This window comes from Mustela erminea, chromosome 5 (assembly GCF_009829155.1).
Source record: "Mustela erminea isolate mMusErm1 chromosome 5, mMusErm1.Pri, whole genome shotgun sequence".
NCBI lineage: Eukaryota > Metazoa > Chordata > Mammalia > Carnivora > Mustelidae > Mustela > Mustela erminea.
The window spans coordinates 141,735,947-141,753,491 of NC_045618.1; the positions used below are offsets into that span (position 1 = coordinate 141,735,947).

At 48.5% G+C, this 17,545-nt stretch overlaps 1 protein-coding gene across 8 annotated transcripts in view; it reads right to left on the reverse strand.

Annotated features, from left to right (window-relative positions):
- Positions 1-209: 209 nt before the first annotated feature.
- Positions 210-17,545, reverse strand: part of SETD3 (SET domain containing 3, actin histidine methyltransferase) — a 79,782-nt gene continuing 62,446 nt past the window's right edge. For 6 of the 8 annotated variants that reach the window (XM_032345232.1, XM_032345228.1, XM_032345231.1 and 3 more), the window contains 7 exons: positions 17,260-17,318; positions 15,928-16,042; positions 10,953-11,027; positions 9,749-9,915; positions 8,725-8,810; positions 2,225-2,385; positions 210-1,543 (listed from right to left, as the gene is read on the reverse strand). In XM_032345232.1, coding sequence (XP_032201123.1) covers positions 1,112-1,543; positions 2,225-2,385; positions 8,725-8,810; positions 9,749-9,915; positions 10,953-11,027; positions 15,928-16,042; positions 17,260-17,318 — 1,095 coding nt within the window. In that variant the 3' untranslated portion in view covers positions 210-1,111. Of the gene's footprint in view, positions 1,544-2,224; positions 2,386-8,724; positions 8,811-9,748; positions 9,916-10,952; positions 11,028-15,927; positions 16,043-17,259; positions 17,319-17,545 lie in introns of those variants that run through there. The other 2 variants (XM_032345230.1, XR_004286193.1) reach the window with 2 other exon arrangements.

The following is a 17,545-nucleotide window of genomic DNA, read 5'->3' on the forward strand; positions in this document are numbered from 1 at the left end:
TGCCTGCTGCCGCCAGGCCCTCCCCCTGCAGGCCAGGGAGCGGCGACCTCGGGCCCATCCTGCTCCTCTGCCTCCCCAGGGCAGGCAGAGCTCGGGCGCAGGCCGCGTTCACACTGGCTCTAGCCTGCTCCGAGAGCAAGCAGGACGTCTGCATCAAGGCTCAGTTCAAAGGCTCTGTCCCCACTTAAAGAAAAGGAATACACAGAAAATATTAATCATGTTTTCCTTTTAATAAGGCTTTTTACTCAAAAGTGTAGCTTTGAAAATCTCTAGCTTGTTGTGAAAACCAGAAAAGCCAGGGAGCCGCCTCACTTTGAACACCGCCACGGCGAGCGGGGGCGGCCGCCGTCCGCAGCCGCTCCAGGACGACGCGGGCAATCAAACGCGACACCGTAAAATCAGAGTCAACGCTGGAAATTAGAATGATGCATGTCCTACTGTGATTCAAGGAGGAAGGACAAGTTCTTAACACAGGAAAACAAAACACAAAAGGCAGATGAATCTTTAGAAATCACTAGATGTGTGTGTGTGTCTTTATATCATTAGGATTATCATCAACATTTAAAACTATTAAAAATAAGGTTGCCACCTTCACTTTTCTTTCAGTACCAGGTGTTATTTTTTTAGGGGGGAACAAAAGGTTTTGCCCCGACCCTCAAGTTGCCAAACCCCAAGGCCGTTCTGTGCTGTGCAACCGCCCGCCGCCCCCGCCCCCGCTGAGCCCCCAGAGCGCCGCCACCCAGTCCCGCTGCAGGAGGCAGAGCAGCTCCCTCGGTTGTCAGGATGACGGGCCCACAAAAGCACAGCTGACAGCAGAACTGCATTCTTCCCCAGGAAGAAAACACATTTGCCCACAATGGGTCTACAGAATCTTCCAAAGCACCTCGTGGTGGCTTGATAACTTGTTCTGCCCAGAAGCAAGATGGCAATCTTAAAGAAGGAAGCTAGATTTTTTTTAAATAACTTAAAAAAAAATCATTTTTATATAAAGCAGCAAAAACCTGTTTTCCTCTCTGCGGAAAGAAGAAAGTGAGCAAGAAAACACAGCGGCGTACAGGGGCTTCGCGGCCCTCCGCTCCACCCACTCCCCGCCGCCGGCGCCCTCTCCGGGCTACTGCGCGCTCCCGCCCTCCGTGCTGTCCGAAGAACATTCTTTGGTGCTTTCCGTCGCTCTTTTACTTTCCTCCTGACTTAAACTTTCCTTTTCTGACCCGGTCCCGTTGGGGATAGAGTTTTCGCCATTCACGAGCCCGTTCTCCACGGCCTTCGCCCTGCTGACGGCCTCCGTGAGGGTGAGGGCCTCCTGCGCGGCCGCCTCCTCCTCCAGGTTCCGCAAGGCCAGGGGCAGCCTGGCGCCCGCCGCGCCGCTCTCCTCACACCGGGGCAGCGCGGCCCCCGCCTGCATCTGCTTGCGGTAGTGCTCCCGGTTTGCAGCCGCGCTCTTCACTGCTTTTTCCAAAATCTCCTTTTCGCCTAAGCGCAGCTTGATGGCCATTGCTGCACGAACAGAGAGGTCATGGTCTTTCAGGAAGGATTTGTCTTCCTGGGAAATGAAAATGAGCAACATTAATTATAAGAAGCCTAAATCAGCAAAAGCACAGCGACAGAAGGCAGATCAGTTGTTGCCAGGGACGGGGTCACCAGGGAAATGCAAGGGGTGACAGAAGGTTCTAGAACTTGACCGTGGCGGTGGCTGCAGGACTATGCGCTTATATCAAATTGTACACTTTACAAGCGTACGTTGTGTTCTATTTAAATTACATCCCAAGAAAGTGATCATAAAACCACAACAATGAGCCCAAATCAAATGGGGTCCCACCACATCTGACAAGGAACTTGACTTATTTAAAAATGGTTCCAGTGTCTGTCTCGTGCACTGCCAGCCCCAGGCTCAGCGACCGGCTGAAGGAAGGAAGGAAGGAAGGAGGAACGGGTGAAGTTAGTGGTGCAATGGTAAACCTGGAAAGCACAAAAGAAAACTTAAAATTCCAGAGAAGTGTTGAATCATTTTTAAGATTCTCCTTCTAGCCAACAACGCCTCAGTAGAATTCTTTTGGTCAAGTATAAATGTGTTAAGTAGGAAAATATTAATAAGTTGAATGAACAATGTCAGATATACAACAATTTTGCTGATAAAAGCCAGTTACATTTAGGACAGAATCTCTTCTTAAAAATCCCCGAAAACATGCCAAAGCTCAAATCCTCATTGAAGCCATGGAATTACCTCAATAGTTGTTTTGTATGTTTTTAAAAGAAGCGAGGCTCGATCTTCAAGAAATGTCCAAAGTCTGACCTCATTGTCCCAGCTAACAGGGTATTCAGAATTACCCAAAGTGAAGATTCTGTCCAGAGCATTATCTCCCAGCAAATGTTCCTTCAGTTCTTCTGCAGAAATACAAACAGCCATCTGTGAGGGAGGAAACAGCACGGCTTCTCATTTTAACAAGCAGCCCACCTTGGAAAAGATCTTCCCCAGCGACGTCACCCTCCTGTGGCGAAAAGCTCCCCCGGATGACGGGCCTGGCCATCGCAGGCTCTTCCAGAGAAAGTCAGGCCCAGCTTGCCTGAGTCGGGGTCCCGACCAAGCCCTGGCGCAATCCGCCATCCCTCGTAGCCTTTATGGGGGACACTGAGAGCTTTTAGGCAGTTTCACAAGATATGTGTTAAGGACAATCTACAGGGACACATCCCCTATCCTGACCACAGCGGGCTCGCACACCACGACTCAGTCACACCAGCGGGGTCAGACACACGTCCCGGTGCACAATGTCAACAGTACGAACAGGTGACAGCACCTGATCCAGCGACCCTTCTAAATTTAGGTCAGACTGGTGCTCACGGCAGCAGGGGACCCGACAAAGCTCCTTATCTCCTCTTACAACACATAAACCACAAACTGAAAGAAATAAGAAAATGGACTAGAAGAACCTTATTAATGAAAAATGTGCCTCTACCCCTCACTTGTCAGGAATTTAAACAGAAATTACAAATAAACACCAGTGAACACCTCAATTACCTTGAAACATAGTCAAGAAGAGGAAAGGACGGAGCAAGCGCTCGGAGCACGCCCGCTCCCGGCACAGGATCTTCGAGACCCAAACGTGCCGATCCTGCTCATGCTCAGGAAATCCGCCCCGACTCCTTATGTAATTACGAGACACTACCCCTTTCCGAGCGGTGCCCCACAGCTGTCACTATTTACAATTCAAACTGAAGACCGTGCTGCCAGCAAACCAAACTTTTATTAGTATTAGAGGAATTCAAAGAAGAATACATCGAATTGTCTTGACATGACGAATTGTCTTTCTATGACTAAAGAGACATGAAAGACAATGAGCAGACCTAAAGGGTTCCAGCCGTTTGTTTTTTAAGGAAAAAATAAGTTAATCTAATGTTCAAAAAGGAGATTTATTAAGTAGCATTTGTTAGCAGAAGATCATGATAAAATTCAGGGGTTTTATATTTTGGATCCTAGTTTATATAAAGCCCTGAAAATTTTAAACATGCTTCCTCAGGGGCGCCTGGGTGGCTCAGTGGGTTAAGCCGCTGCCTTCAGCTCAGGTCATGATCTCAGGGTCCTGGGATCGAGCCCCGCATCGGGCTCTCTGCTCAGCAGGGAGCCTGCTTCCTCCTCACTCTGTGCCTGCCTCTCTGCCTGCTTGTCATCTCTCTCTCTCAAATAAATAAATAAATAAAATCTTAAAAAAAAAAACAAAAAAACATGCTTCCTCAGTGGTAGAGAGTTCTTTTCAGAAGCCCCCTCACCAAGGTCACCGGTTTTGTTTTCTTCCTAAGCCCACCCAGGTTCTGCCCTCAGTGCTGGAAAACTAAGGGGCAGGAACAGAGCCTTCTCTCTCTGCTACTTTTAACAATGAAATTGGGCTCATTCACTCTACTGGGGACATGAAACCCCACGGGGGGACGTGAGGCTGCGTCACCATGTGACCGGAGGCTTCGTGAGTAGCCCCTTCCCCTGCTTGCCTGCAGCTAACAAAGCCCTGACAGATCCTCTCTGTCCCCATGGGGGCTCTGCGCCTTCGCCCAGCACCACAGGAGCACTTGTGTGGTCACCCCAGAGAGTGGGTGGGGCCTTCGCTCCTGAGCCTGGCTCCGTGTCAAACGCTGGTTCGTCTAGACCCCCGGGGTACCAGCTCTTTTCCACGGATCCTGTTCCTTGCAAACCAGCAGGAGCCACATGGGATGCTTGGGAAGTGGGCTCTGGGTGAACAATGCTGGTCCTGGCATGGGGCCTCCACCTGCTAGCCGAGGGCCAGGTCACTCCTGCTCTGCGAACCAGACTTCCCGCATCAGTCACGGTGGGAATCCCTACGCCCCACAAGCCTGACGGGAACTTACATGAAGTCCGCACCACGCTGAGCACCGTCACAAATGACAGGGACGAGTATCACCGTCATCTCTCTTAGCTATAAACTCCTTTAGGATACGAACTGTGACCTTTGATTTTCTACCTTGCCTTGTATGCAAGAAGAGCCCATAGGACACCCTTGACTCGGGTTCGCCAAAATGAATCAATGGGCCCCAAAGTACACACCCGCCAAAGCTCTAACTTGAGGGACAGTGAGTCTCCAGCAATGTGGCCCCTCAGAAGGGACAAGTGCCATCTCGCCACTCTGTGGGCTCTGTAGTTGGCGTCTGCCCTGCCTCTGTCTGGGGCCAGTCTCAACCACCTCCACCCTGATGTCAAACCCTGGACTGGCCAGCATTTCTCCTGCATCCAGACGTGAGGACAGGAGCCCGAGGCCGCAGAGCCCAGCAGACTCCCCACCACAGGCCACAGTTTGCCTCTGGGACCAATCCATCCTTTCCCGGCCGCTAGGGCAGCTTCCTTCGGAGGAGTGACTGTTCAGTCAGACGGTAACTCACTTGCTCACTTCTTCCTACCCAGTCTGGTTTGCACAGGATTTAAGTTAATTTACAAGAGCAAACGCGCATGCGCGCACGCACACACACACACTCACACAAGTGAAACCTCAGGAAAGGGGATAATAAAAATCAGAGCCGAAATAAATGATATAGAAACAAAACAAAAACAGAAAACAATAGAACAGATCAATGAAACCAGGAGCTGGTTATTTGGAAAAAATTAGTAAAACCGCTAAACCTCTAACCAGACTTACCGAACAGAAAAAGGATCCAAGTAAGTAAAATCACGAACGAGAGAGGAGATGTAACAACCACTGCCACAGAAATACAGACACTCTTAAGAGAATATTATGAAAAATTACAGGCCAACAAACTGGACAATTTGGAAGAAATGGGTAAGTCCTAGACACATGTAACTGAAAGACACGACCAAACTGAAACAGGAAGAAACAGAAAACTGAGGAGACCAATCACCAGCAAAGAAACTGAATCAGTCGTCAAAAGTCTCCCAAAACACAGAAGTCCAGAGCCAGGTGGCCTCACAGGTGAGTTCTACCAAATATATAAAGAGGAGTTAATACCTACTCTCAGACTATCAAAAAAATATAAAAAGAAGGAAAGCTTCCAAATTCATTCTATGAGGCCAGCATTACCCTAATAAAGACACCACAGAAAAAGAGAACGACAGGCCAGTATCCCTGATGAACACGGAGGCAAAAATTCTCAATAAAATACCAGCAGATCGAATCCAACAGTACATTAAAAGAATCATTCACCATGATCAACTGGGATTTATTCCTGGGCTGCAAGGGTGGTTCAATATTCACAAATCAATCAACGTGATACGCCACATTAATAAAAGAAAGGGTACGAACCATCGGATCCTGTCAACAGATGCAGAAGAAGCATGTGACAAAGTACAGCATCCTCACCGTAACAATCCCTCAACAAGGTAGGTTTAGAGGGAGCAAACCTCAATGTCACAAAGGTCGTACATGGAAGACCCACACCTAACATCACTCTCGACGGGGAGACACTGAGGGGTCTTCCTGTGTGGTCAGGAACAAGACAGAGATGTCCACTCTCCCCATGGTTATTTAACATAGTCCTGAAGTTCTAGCCACAGCAACCACACAACAAAAAGAAATAAAAGGCATCCAAACCAGCAAAGAAGATGTAAAACTTTTACTATTAGCAGAAGAGATGATACTGTATATAGAAAACCCAAAACACTCCACCAAAACATTGCTAGAACTGGTAAGTGATTTCAGTGAAGTTGCAGGATACAAAATCAACATCCAAAAATCTGCTGCATTTCCATACACCAATAATGAGACAACAGAAAGAGAAATTAAGCAATCAATCCCATTTACAACTGCGCCGAAGACAGTAAGATATTTAGGAAGAAACCTAGCCAAAGAGGCAAATGATCAGTACTCAGAAAACAGTGAACACGTACGAAAGAAACTGAGGAAGACCCCAAGAAACGCAAAGACAATCCATGTTCGCGGACCGGGAAGACAAACACTGTTACAGCTTGTACACTACCCAACGCAATCCACGCATTTAGTGCGATCCCTATCAAAATGCCAGCAGCATCTTTCACAAGAGCTAGAACACACAACCCTGCAATGTGTATGGAACTACAAAAGACCCCGGACAGCCAAAGCAATCATGGAAAAGACAAACAAAGCTGGAGGCATCACAACTGTGGACTTCAAGTTATACTATAAAACCGCAGTAATCAAAACAGCATGGCAGTGGCATAAAAACAGACACAAAGATCAATGGAACAGAACAGAAAACCCAGAAATGAACCCACAACTACATGGTCAATTAATCTTTGACCAAGCAAGAAAGAATATCCAATGTTAAAAGACAGTTACTTCAACAAATGTTGCTGGGAAAACTGGACAGTAACATGCCAAAGAATCAAAGTGGACCATCTTCCTACAGCACACACAAAAGTAAACTCAAAATGGATTACAGACCCAAATGTGAGACAGGAAACCATTAAAATCCTAGAGAAGAACACAGGCAGCAACCTCTTTGACATCAACCTTAGCAACTTCTGAGGCAAGGGACACAAAAGCAGAAATGAACTACTGGGACTTCATCAAAATTAAAAGCTTCTGGAGAGCAAGGGAAACAGTCAACAAAAGTAAAAGGCAACCTAATGAATGGAGAAAGATATTTCCAAAGAACATATCTGGTAAAGGGTTAGTATCCAAAATGTATAAAGAACTTAACAAACTCAACACCCAAAAAATAAATATTCCAGTTTAAAAATGGGTAGAAGACATGAATAGACATTTTTCCAAAGAAGACAGGCATGCATGGCCGACAAACACATGGAAAGATGTTCAACATCACTCAGCATCAGGGAAATGCACAAAACCACAATGAGATACCACCTCACACCTGTCAGAACAGCTAAAACCAACAGCACAAGAAACAATGTGTGTCAGTGAGGATGTGGAGAAAGGTGAACCCTTGTGCACTATTGATGGGAACACAAGTTGGTGCAGCCACTGTGGAAAACAGTATAGAAGTCCCTCAAAAAGTTGAAACTAGACTACCCTATGACCCAGCAACTGCACTACTAGGTATCTACCCAAAGAATACAGAAATACGAATTCAAAGGGATACGGGCACCCCAATGTATACAGCAGCATTATCTACAATAGCCAAAATATGGAAAGAGCCCAAATGTCCACAGACTGATGAATGGATAAAGAAACTGTGGGTATATATACACAGTGGAGTATTACTCAGCCATCAAAAAGAATGAAATCTTGCCATCTGCAACGACATGGACAGAGCTAAAAAGTATAATGCTAACTGAGATAAGTCAGTCAGAGAAAGACAAATACGATATGCTCTCACTCGCAGGTGGAACATCAGAAACAAGACAAACGGGCAAAAGGGAAACAAGAGAAACAGACAAACCAAGAAACAGACTCTGAACTCTACAGAACACACTGCTGGTTACCAGAGGGGAAGTGGGGGGTGCAGGGGAGACGGGGAAATCGGTGATGGGGATTAAGGAGTGCACCTGTGACCCACACACGGCATACAGGGAACCACTATGTTGTCCACTGTACACTGTATGTTAACTAATTGGAATTTAAATAAGAACTTAAAAAAAGTAGAAACCTGAAGTGAAACCTCAGGACCATGGGATTTGTGGGAGGGGGGAGTAAATTTTCAGACAAAAAAGGAAAACACAACCACGAGAGGTCAAATCTCAGTATAAGAAACCCCAAATGGCTTGTCTTAAGCAAACATAAAAAGTAGAGGCTCAATACATAAATTTAACACTTTCTGTACCCGAAATCAGAGGCTGCAGAACATTTTGTGATATAAACAGACTCTGTTTGCGGCGTTGACGACTCTCAGGATGCCTGACGGTAAAAGCTTGCCGGCAGCTTCGGATGTGGAAAGCAGAGCCGGTTGCCTAGTGAAGTCCTGTGGCCCCTGTACACCACACTGACCCCACGACGTCCGGGGCAGTCACAGATGTCAGCGCACCGTGACAGAGAGACTACCGTCCACAGACACAGAGTTTTACATGCACTCAGGCAATCCCAGATGTTTTAAGTTTCCTTCCAACGCAATAGAGAATCCGTTGTTTATGACAAATGAATACTGCCGACACATCAAGGATTGAATGAAACGTTTCCAGAGTCCAACAGATCCACTCTGGCAACGGTGCCACCCTCCCCCTCTCCAAAAAGCGCTCTAGTTTAACACGTGTATCTTTAATCTGAATCTATGATTTACAGTTCATTCATTTTTTTAAAAGTCAACACCCCCCCGCCCCCCGCCGACATCACTTACCTTCAGTCATGCAGAATACGCGGAGAAAAGCCAGGAGCTGGGCAGAGACCGGCGGCTCGGTGGAGTGCAGCGCAAACACACTGGACCTGACAAAAGCGGGAGCCGCGTTAGTCCCCCCGCCTGGGCACCTGCTCCCGGCAAGCGAGAGCCCTTCACACCACACTCACACCATATGATCTCCCTCACACATGGAACTTAAGAAACAAGACAAACCAACAAAAGGGAAACAAGAGAGACAGACAAACCAAGAAACAGGTGGGTCACCCTCGAGGGGCGCCAACCCGTGCGACTGAGCCTGTCCCCGTGCTGGAACCACACGCAGTACCGCCCTGGCTGCCCGGGAAGCACATAGGGCAGGCTCCCGCGGGGGACAGCGGGGCCGCCTCCACCAGCCTTCACCTCCGGTGCACACAACACACTCACAGACTCAAGTGTGCCCGTGGTTCTTAAAAAATGTTAGCAATAAGTTATGTTGAGTTCACATTTTAATCATTAATTAAATATTGACAAGTTCAATAAAAATAGGTCCGGATAATCCATTTTCATTAAGAATGGTTCCTCCAATCCCTGGAGAACTAATAAATCATAATTCTTGTCTTATCATTTTGCACCTCAAATGCAAGAAAATCCTCAAGACTTTAGCCAGAAATTCTTGAAATCACTGGGGATCATGACTTCATTACAGAAACTAATGGTGGCAAAGAATTAAATGAAACAAATTGATCCGGGTCATTAACCTTTTCAAGGTGAAAGACACTAATGATCCACAGTATTTATTTAACTGAACGAGGAGTTCAGGCCGCGTCCCCTGGAACGGACCGTGAGTGCTCCCAGCGACACCATGAGCTTTCTCTCAAAACGCTGCTAAGTCTCCCGGCGCCTCTGGCTAAACGTGCCGTGTAGCAGGGACGAAGACACGGAGACAAACCACCCTGGAGAAGTTGTGTTAACAAACCAACGAAACACCACGCAACCGGAAACACTTCAAGGAACACAGGGAAGAGGTGCGCGTTTTTATACGTACGTGGGGATGCCGGCGCGGGCCAGGACCTCGGCCTTCATGGCATACAGCCGGTCACTCTTACTCACTCCCAGCTTTATTTTCACTCTGTCGTGTGAATTATTGTCAAAGAAAAAACCACTGTGGATCACAAACTCTGCATTTGACCGAGTGCCATAAAAAATGTAAATCTGAGATGCGGTAAAGAAAAAATAAAGGGATATAAGAGAAATTTAACATCATTCTCGATACAGAGCAGGGCGATGGATCAGTTCTCTACTTCAGCTGGCCTTCCCACTAGGGACACACCACAGCCCTGCAGTGACTGTACCTCTCCTGTGGTCCCACGACCCTCCGCCACCCGGCCCGAGACAGGTGACGGAGGGCATCCACTCCCGCCACCGCAGGTGCCGGACTGCCTCCCAGAGGAGGCTGGGCCGCGGGCGCTCCCTGCCTGCCCCCTCCCCCGGTCCCCGGGACAGCGAGACTAGTTCCTGACGGCTGCACCTGACAATTCGCGACCGCTCCCCCCTCCTTCTAATACAGGGGTCTCTTCTGGAATGAGCTGTCAGACAACGTCCATCGGACGCTGTGGCACCTAGCAGGAGGGCCTCTAACTCCTCTGCAGGAAGAGCCCATCAGCACTTTGTCAGAGGATGATTGTTCGTTTTGTCTCAGTTGGAACGTTGGTGGTCGACGTCAGTTCCGCTTTTTGGGATTAACTGCTTGGTCATAAGCCCAACAGGCAGAAAGTAGGCATTCAAAGATGCGCGTTTTCAAACGTACAGAAAGGCTTGGCCCTGCCCCCACCCAGGTTAGGGGAGAAAAATCCACATATTAAAGTGGAGTACCCGACCCACGGCTCCGTCCCCTTGTTTTTGCCGTCGATATAAACAGCCTGTTTATAAATAAACAAGGTTCTAATCAACACAGAGTACAATGCAGCTTATGGAATCGAAAACTGTGTTCTTCTGTCATAACACAAAGTTTATTTTCAGTTGACAGGATCACAAATGTTAGGTCAACTGTGCAAATACATGTGTTCCCATTTTTTCTTTGTGGACCCAAAGCACAGTACATTTCTTACAACTTTAGGTCACAAGATATATTCCCTAAGCAGTCCTAAATACATATACCCCCCATTTTCTGTCTGACTTAACACGCTCTCAAGCCGATCAACGCATTATTAACCCTGTGCCCAGTGGCCAGCCCACCTTCCGCCACCTACCTGCTCTCCCGCGCGAAAGTCCCGCAGGGCGACACACTCACAGCGGTCATCTTCCAGGTTGTAGCCGGTGGTGATCTAGACGGAGGAGTGGGGGACAGCTGTGAGCACCGTGGTAGGAGTGGGGGACAGCTGTGAGCACCGTGGTAGGAGTGGGGGACAGCTGTGAGCACCGTGGTCTGCGGTCCCCTCACTCATGAGGGTCTTTGTCGGCAGTTAGAAGATAAAGGATAACCAAACGTCCCGCACCCCGCATGCCTTACTAAACTGCGAGAAAACTGCTTGGTTATTTTCATTAACCCTGTTTATAGCAGAGATTCTTATATGAGATTCCACCCCTTGAGTAAGGGCTCACTCTTAGGAGAATGCGGTGTGTAGGTTCTCACTCACTGGCCTCCAGCAAGCACAGTCACTTGTCACAAAGCAAGCCCCACAGATAGAAGCGAGGTCTCCTGGAGAACGCTAGCTGACTCGCAAGTGTTTCTCCCACGTGTGGCCACCAAGAAACGACAGTGTGTCTTCCGTTGGATAAAGAATCAGGGAAAAAGAAAAGCCTACTTCTAGATTACGCACATATTTTACCCTGAAATTAGAGGAATTGAAACTTTCAGAGAAGCACTTCCAGCTGTGTGCTATGTTCTTAGCATCTCTAAGAACTGCGCGCTGCCCCAGACCTGCCCCAGACCTGCCCCCTCCGCCAGCAGCTGCATCTCTCCCCCAGCTCTCCTGTTCTGAGCGGCCAGGCGAGGCCACATCTTGACACATGAGGCACAAAGATATTCCCGGTGCCACTACCGGTCAGCACCTGAACTCCCAAATTATCCTTTGGGCTCTCTCCTTGTCATTCCCGGCATGGCCGAGGTCCTTACCATCTGCACAAACCTTCCAACTACCTTCAAACTCCTTACTGTCCCTCCTGCATGTCTAGTGACACGACAGTGTTGACTTCCTACTTCAAACCTTTCGGGGCCTCCACTCTACCCACAGGAAAAAAATCCAAATTCTTGAGCATGGCCAAGGAGGAGGTGGCCCCTGTCGCCCTCGGCCTCATGAGCTGCTATCCCCCGCCCCGCGGCCAAGAAGGAGGTGGCCCCTGTCGCCCTCGGCCTCATGAGCTGCTATCCCCCGCCCCGCTGGCCTCTGCTCCAGCTCCCCCATGCCCAGGACCTTTCACACCTGTTTTGCCTGAGTCTTGACTTTTTTAGGGGCACCTGCCCTCCCCCTACCCAACCACTCTGCACTCCCAGAGCCCCTGTGCTGTCACCGCTCTCACCCAACACCTGCCCCACCAGCCAGACCCGGAGCTCCCTTGCCACTTCTGTCCCCAGGGCTGAGTACTCTGTACCCGACACCTGAAACTCTATGATAATATTTACTTGATGCGTGAACCACCAGGTCAGGAACAGGATCCCCGATTTACGTCAAAAGCTCTTTCTTAAGACATCTGCCCTTCAGAGCAGCCCCCCAGTCTCTCAGATTGTCTGAAACCGTTGTTCATGAATTACTCTGACCTGCTCATTCTGTCCTGAGAATCAACATTTCAGACCATTACAACTGCTACTTGCTAATAAAAGTATCAACAGCTTGGATCCAAAAAATTACTTCTGAGTCCAGGGCATGGCATTTTTAGGAGGGAGGGCCATGTGACGATCATCCTTAAAGCCAGTATCCCCAGAACTAACGGTCCATGAACCGCATCCGTAGAAATCCCTCACGCTGCTGCTCTGCAAACCAACAGAGACACAAAAGCCACGACAAATGAACGCAGCCAGGTATCCGGCACGTCTTCACTCACAGCACAGTTAAGACACTCGATAACATCAGCTCTGTGAAGATCTGCCCAATGTCAAAATCACTCAAAACAGGATTCTGGTAATAAGGATGGAATAGGAACCGCCCATGAACTCCCAGCCCTGAAAGTCTGCAGCTGCAGTGTGTTTACACAGGGCCTGGCAGGAGCAGCAGACAGAAGGAGCGCAGTCAGGGAAGCAGGAGGGACAGGGAAGGGCCAACAAGAAACAAAAAAAAAAAAAAAATAGGGAGAAACACAGGAGATGGACAACAGGTCGGGAAGGTAGGCTCACTGAAGGGGAGGCGTGGCGATGTTACACAGGGCACCCAGGGCAGCCTGCCTGGAGGAATTCTGTGAGTGGTCTTGCGGATATCAGAGGAGTCAGTGTTTCAGGCAGCAGAAACAACCCGTGCAAAGGCCCTGAGGTGGGCGTGTGCTGGCATCTGAGGAAGCCCAGGGTCTCAGACCTGTGTGTGTTGGGAGTATAGCGGGGCCAGGCTGAGCAGGGAGCCTTGTCTGCTACTTACAAAAACCTGAGACTGCACGTCTTTGTGACTGGAAGTCTTATATAAACCTAAATGTTTTGGATGTTTTAATACTCAACCAGAAAGACCTTGAAAAAGAGACTCTCTCAATTCTGCTTGAATTTCCCAACGCCCTTCTATCCCGACCGGGAGAGTTACACAGTCAGTGCAAGGGCTGGTTCCTCCAACACACTTTAACTACTGGAATGGACACAGCGGCCTATAAACCACTTGGTGTGTCGCTCTCTGCACAAATGGAACGAGCTCAAGAAAGGAAACCTGCAGCTTAATTCTAAACCAGCCGCAGAGAACTGAAAAATACATCAAATCTTACAATTTAATATGATGTCCATGAACTCGTCTGAGTCAATCTGTTTCTCCAAGTGGCTAGGAAATGGGTTCACATGGGCCGCCACCTGTGGCCCAGGTGCGAACGCCGCCTTTTTTGTTCTTCCCGATTCTCTGCCGCTCCTGGTTTGGAATTACTGCCACATGCCCGGCTCTCCCATCTCCACTCCCGGCACCAGGTTTTTGTCAGAAGCACAGCGTTGCTGGGTTACGAATTTCTACCTACTCCCTCGGTGACAGAACAGACAGACAACGAATGTCAGGACAGACACACACACGACAGACAGTCGACTGTCTGAAAAGCCAGGCCTTCATTTCAAGGACCTTATTTTTAAAAAGAGATGAAATGTTATCGAATGTGATATACTATACTTCATAGTGTTAAAATAGATTCTCAAATTTTATCAGACACAATCTCCCTTGGAGTCTCAGGATGACCACGGAAAATGGTTCAGGCGAGGTGTACGGAGTTCAGCATTCAGGGAAAACAACCGCTGTAAGAAAAGGCACTACCATCCTGCAGAGACCTGCTGAAGGCCAGCAAGGCTTCGCCAGCTCTGCGGCGGGACGCAGACTTCACGAACAGCACTAGAGAAAGACAATATTCGTGTTTGTCTCCGGTGCATTATTTTTATTTCGAGATGAACTAACTTTTTGTTTTTTACTCTTAGAGGCAAAGAGTGAATAGTTTAATCCCATTTACACAAAAGCAACACCAGCACCAGCATGGGTGTGAGGGTGTGAGGGCAAAAATGCACACAGAGAGAAAGGCTTGCACAAAACCACAGACTGTGTACCTGCAGGGTGCTGAGCGGAGGGACCCGGGCCACAGGGAGGCCGGGTGCTAGTGGGTTCTGGCGGGGAAGGGAGCCTCCGCATTCCATTCCCACAGGGGCATCCGTTAAACTCCTTTTGTTTGTTTACAATAGAGTACGGAGCTTTTTAAATTTTAGAAATAAAAAAATAAACTCGAATGATCAATCAAGTTTGGGACCCAGTGAAGCAAAATACTACAGTCAACCATTAAAAGCTTTTTGAAAAATTTTAAAAGTTTGATCTTGTAACCAGTATAAGCTAGCCCTGAAGGGGGAAAAAAAAAAAAAAAAAGAATGGAAGTAAATAAAACATGCTGCTCCTTCCTACGGCTGACTGAGTGAAGCGCAGCTGAGCTAAGGCAGAAATACAAGTATGGGGGGGTGTCTCTTCACTCTCTACACGAGTGCGCCTGCCGCTACACCTTTCCAAATTAGCACCAGCATATTCTAGCTTCAAGTGTCTGGCACAGGTTAACATGTGTTCTGGCCGTTCTGTGGGTTTAGACGTGAAATACTCACAGCATTTTTTAAGCCTGTTCATAGGACTGCTCATAGTAATGAAGGGAGCTGATGCTGACAACAGAGTGAACGAGAAGGTGACCAAGCCGGTATTCCCGCATAATGCTTAAAAATGCACAATATTCTGAAGTTGATCACATTTCTGGGCGTGGATATCAGGAAATCTCAGACAACCACCTCAGCACAGAGCGCGCGTCAACCTCTGCCGCCGCCAGGGATCCAAAGACGGCGGAGGAACAGGGAGCCGGCTTCCGCGGCTCCCTCCCCTCCGCGGCTCCCTCCCCTCCCGCGTCGTACTTAACAATCATCCCCCAATTCCCTTATTTTCTCAGTGTCTCCTACCCCTGCTTCCCACGCCCGAGATGCCAGCGCTGCGGGCGAGGCCAGGAGCCAGCCGCCCCGGTGCGCCTCCTCCTGCCCCAGCACCAGGGAAACCAGCAGCGGCTCCTGAACAAAAGCAGGTTACTAAGCGGGGCCGAGGATGTGGCAGCGCGTCAGGCGGAGGGAGAGGGAACAGGAAGCAATCAGAGAATGCACACAGCCAGGAATGGAGTCAGCAAAGAAAGAAAACAAGGAACAGAAAAGAAAAAACAAGAAAGAAGAAAGTTGTGTTTTTTTTCTTCAATCAATCAGTATTTTAAGGAGAGTAAGAAAAAAACACTTTGGTTTAGCCTGTGGTTCAATAACATAAGAAAACGAATGTTTAGGCTGGAATTATGGCTTAGCAAATAAATGCAGTTCACTGTGGTTTTTGAAAGTGGAGTAAGATTCAAGTTCCTGGTTTTTAGGATTAAGCAAATGCAGAAAGAGAAAAACACCAGCTTCTCTTTGTGGGAGGCTGGAGGGGTGTCTCGGCTTGGTTCTGCTTGTTCCCTATGGAGAGCAGCAGCACAGGGGCCTGATCTGTCGGTGGAATGTCCCCTCTAAAGCTTATTCAGCCCAGCTCCCCGAATTAAACACAACGCAGAGGGGGTCATTACCAGGCCGTTGGTGTGATTGCACATGTCCCATAACGGAATCAGCGCCAGGGTCACCCGGGAACCGTCCTCCGTGGGAATTTGGTTTTGTCGAGTCATAACAGAAGAGACTGCCCACCTGTAACGACCAAAAGACAGGTGAACTGCAGTAAGCACATGGCAGAGCCCAGTGCAGTGAGACCCCAGCCAGAAACTACGGTTTGTCTGACGCCTCACCGATGCTCACAACCTTCTCCGAGGCGCCCCAGGGGATGGCTGCCTGCCTTCGCCATCATTTAAAATTTAATCTAGGGCTGAGGGGAGGGATGGGGACCCAGAAGGGAAACGGAGACAGAGAAAACTCAGGGGTGAGGATTAAGGGGGGGATGTTCCAGGGAGACAGAGGGTCTGGAAGGAGGGCCGGGGACAGAGATCTCCAGGCCTCCGGTCTTCACCAGGGCCGGGAACCCCGCCCCTGAGCCCACACCACCTTTTCCTACCCAAACGCTGACTCTGCACCTGCACAAGCCTCAGTGAAAGGCAAACAACGTAACTCCTTTTTGGCCAGAGACCCCCTAAGAGTCTATCAGATGTGGCGTGCTATTCTTTATTATGCTGCACAATTAAGTCTTTTATATCATTTCACTCATATGTGCAATTAAAGAACAGAGGATCATAGGGGAAGGGAGGGAAAAATAAAATAAGATAAAATCAGAGAGGGAGACAGACCATAAGAGACATTTAACTCTAGGAAACACACACGGCTGCCGGGGGGGAGGGGAGTGGGGACGGGGTAACTGGGCGACGGGCAGTAAGGAGGGCGCGTGGTGGAGTAGGGATTGGACGTCATACACAACTGAAGAATCGCTCAATTCTACCCTGAAACTAATAATATATGTTAATTAACTGAATTTAAATTTTTATAAAATTCACTTTACACTGAAATAGTCTATAAAGGGGGAAAGTCCTCGTGACCACCCTACATGAAAGTTCATCTCCACTACCACTTGCCCACCTCAGCTAACCCCACCACTACAGGGGGAGGGCTATTTGTGTGTTATAAAAATGCAGATCCTTACCCCAGCTGCCATTAGAACTTCGGCAAAACTACCCTGTCCCGGGGCTTTAACTGGTCACAGCAGGTCACCTCTTACTTAATACTCAAGTAAGTACTTAAGTATTTAAGTAATTCCCACTTCCAAGATCCCCAGATCACTCAGAAACCACCCCCCAACACACACAATACACAACACACACCAAAGATGCAAACAACCACACCCCGCATCGATCCCTTGCCACACCCCAACACACACACACACACACACACACACACACACACATCCTCCCCACACCAACCTGTAGTCCTCATAAGTGAAAGCATCTTTCAAGGGCAGTTTGTTGGCATGAGGATGGGTCTGGGAATTAGAAGTTTCAGAAAGCAGACGTGCAAAGAGAAAAGGGGAAAACAGAAATCAGTCAGCAGAATTTCATTATTTAGCTGCCTAACAGATCCTAACAAGAGCCAAATGAAGCAGGAGGCGTCCAGCCACACTACTGAGGGATCACCATGCTCTCCGGCTCTCATACATCACTGTCAACTTAATTTGTTGTGCCCAGCAGCCGCCATAAATCTGCTTCCTCA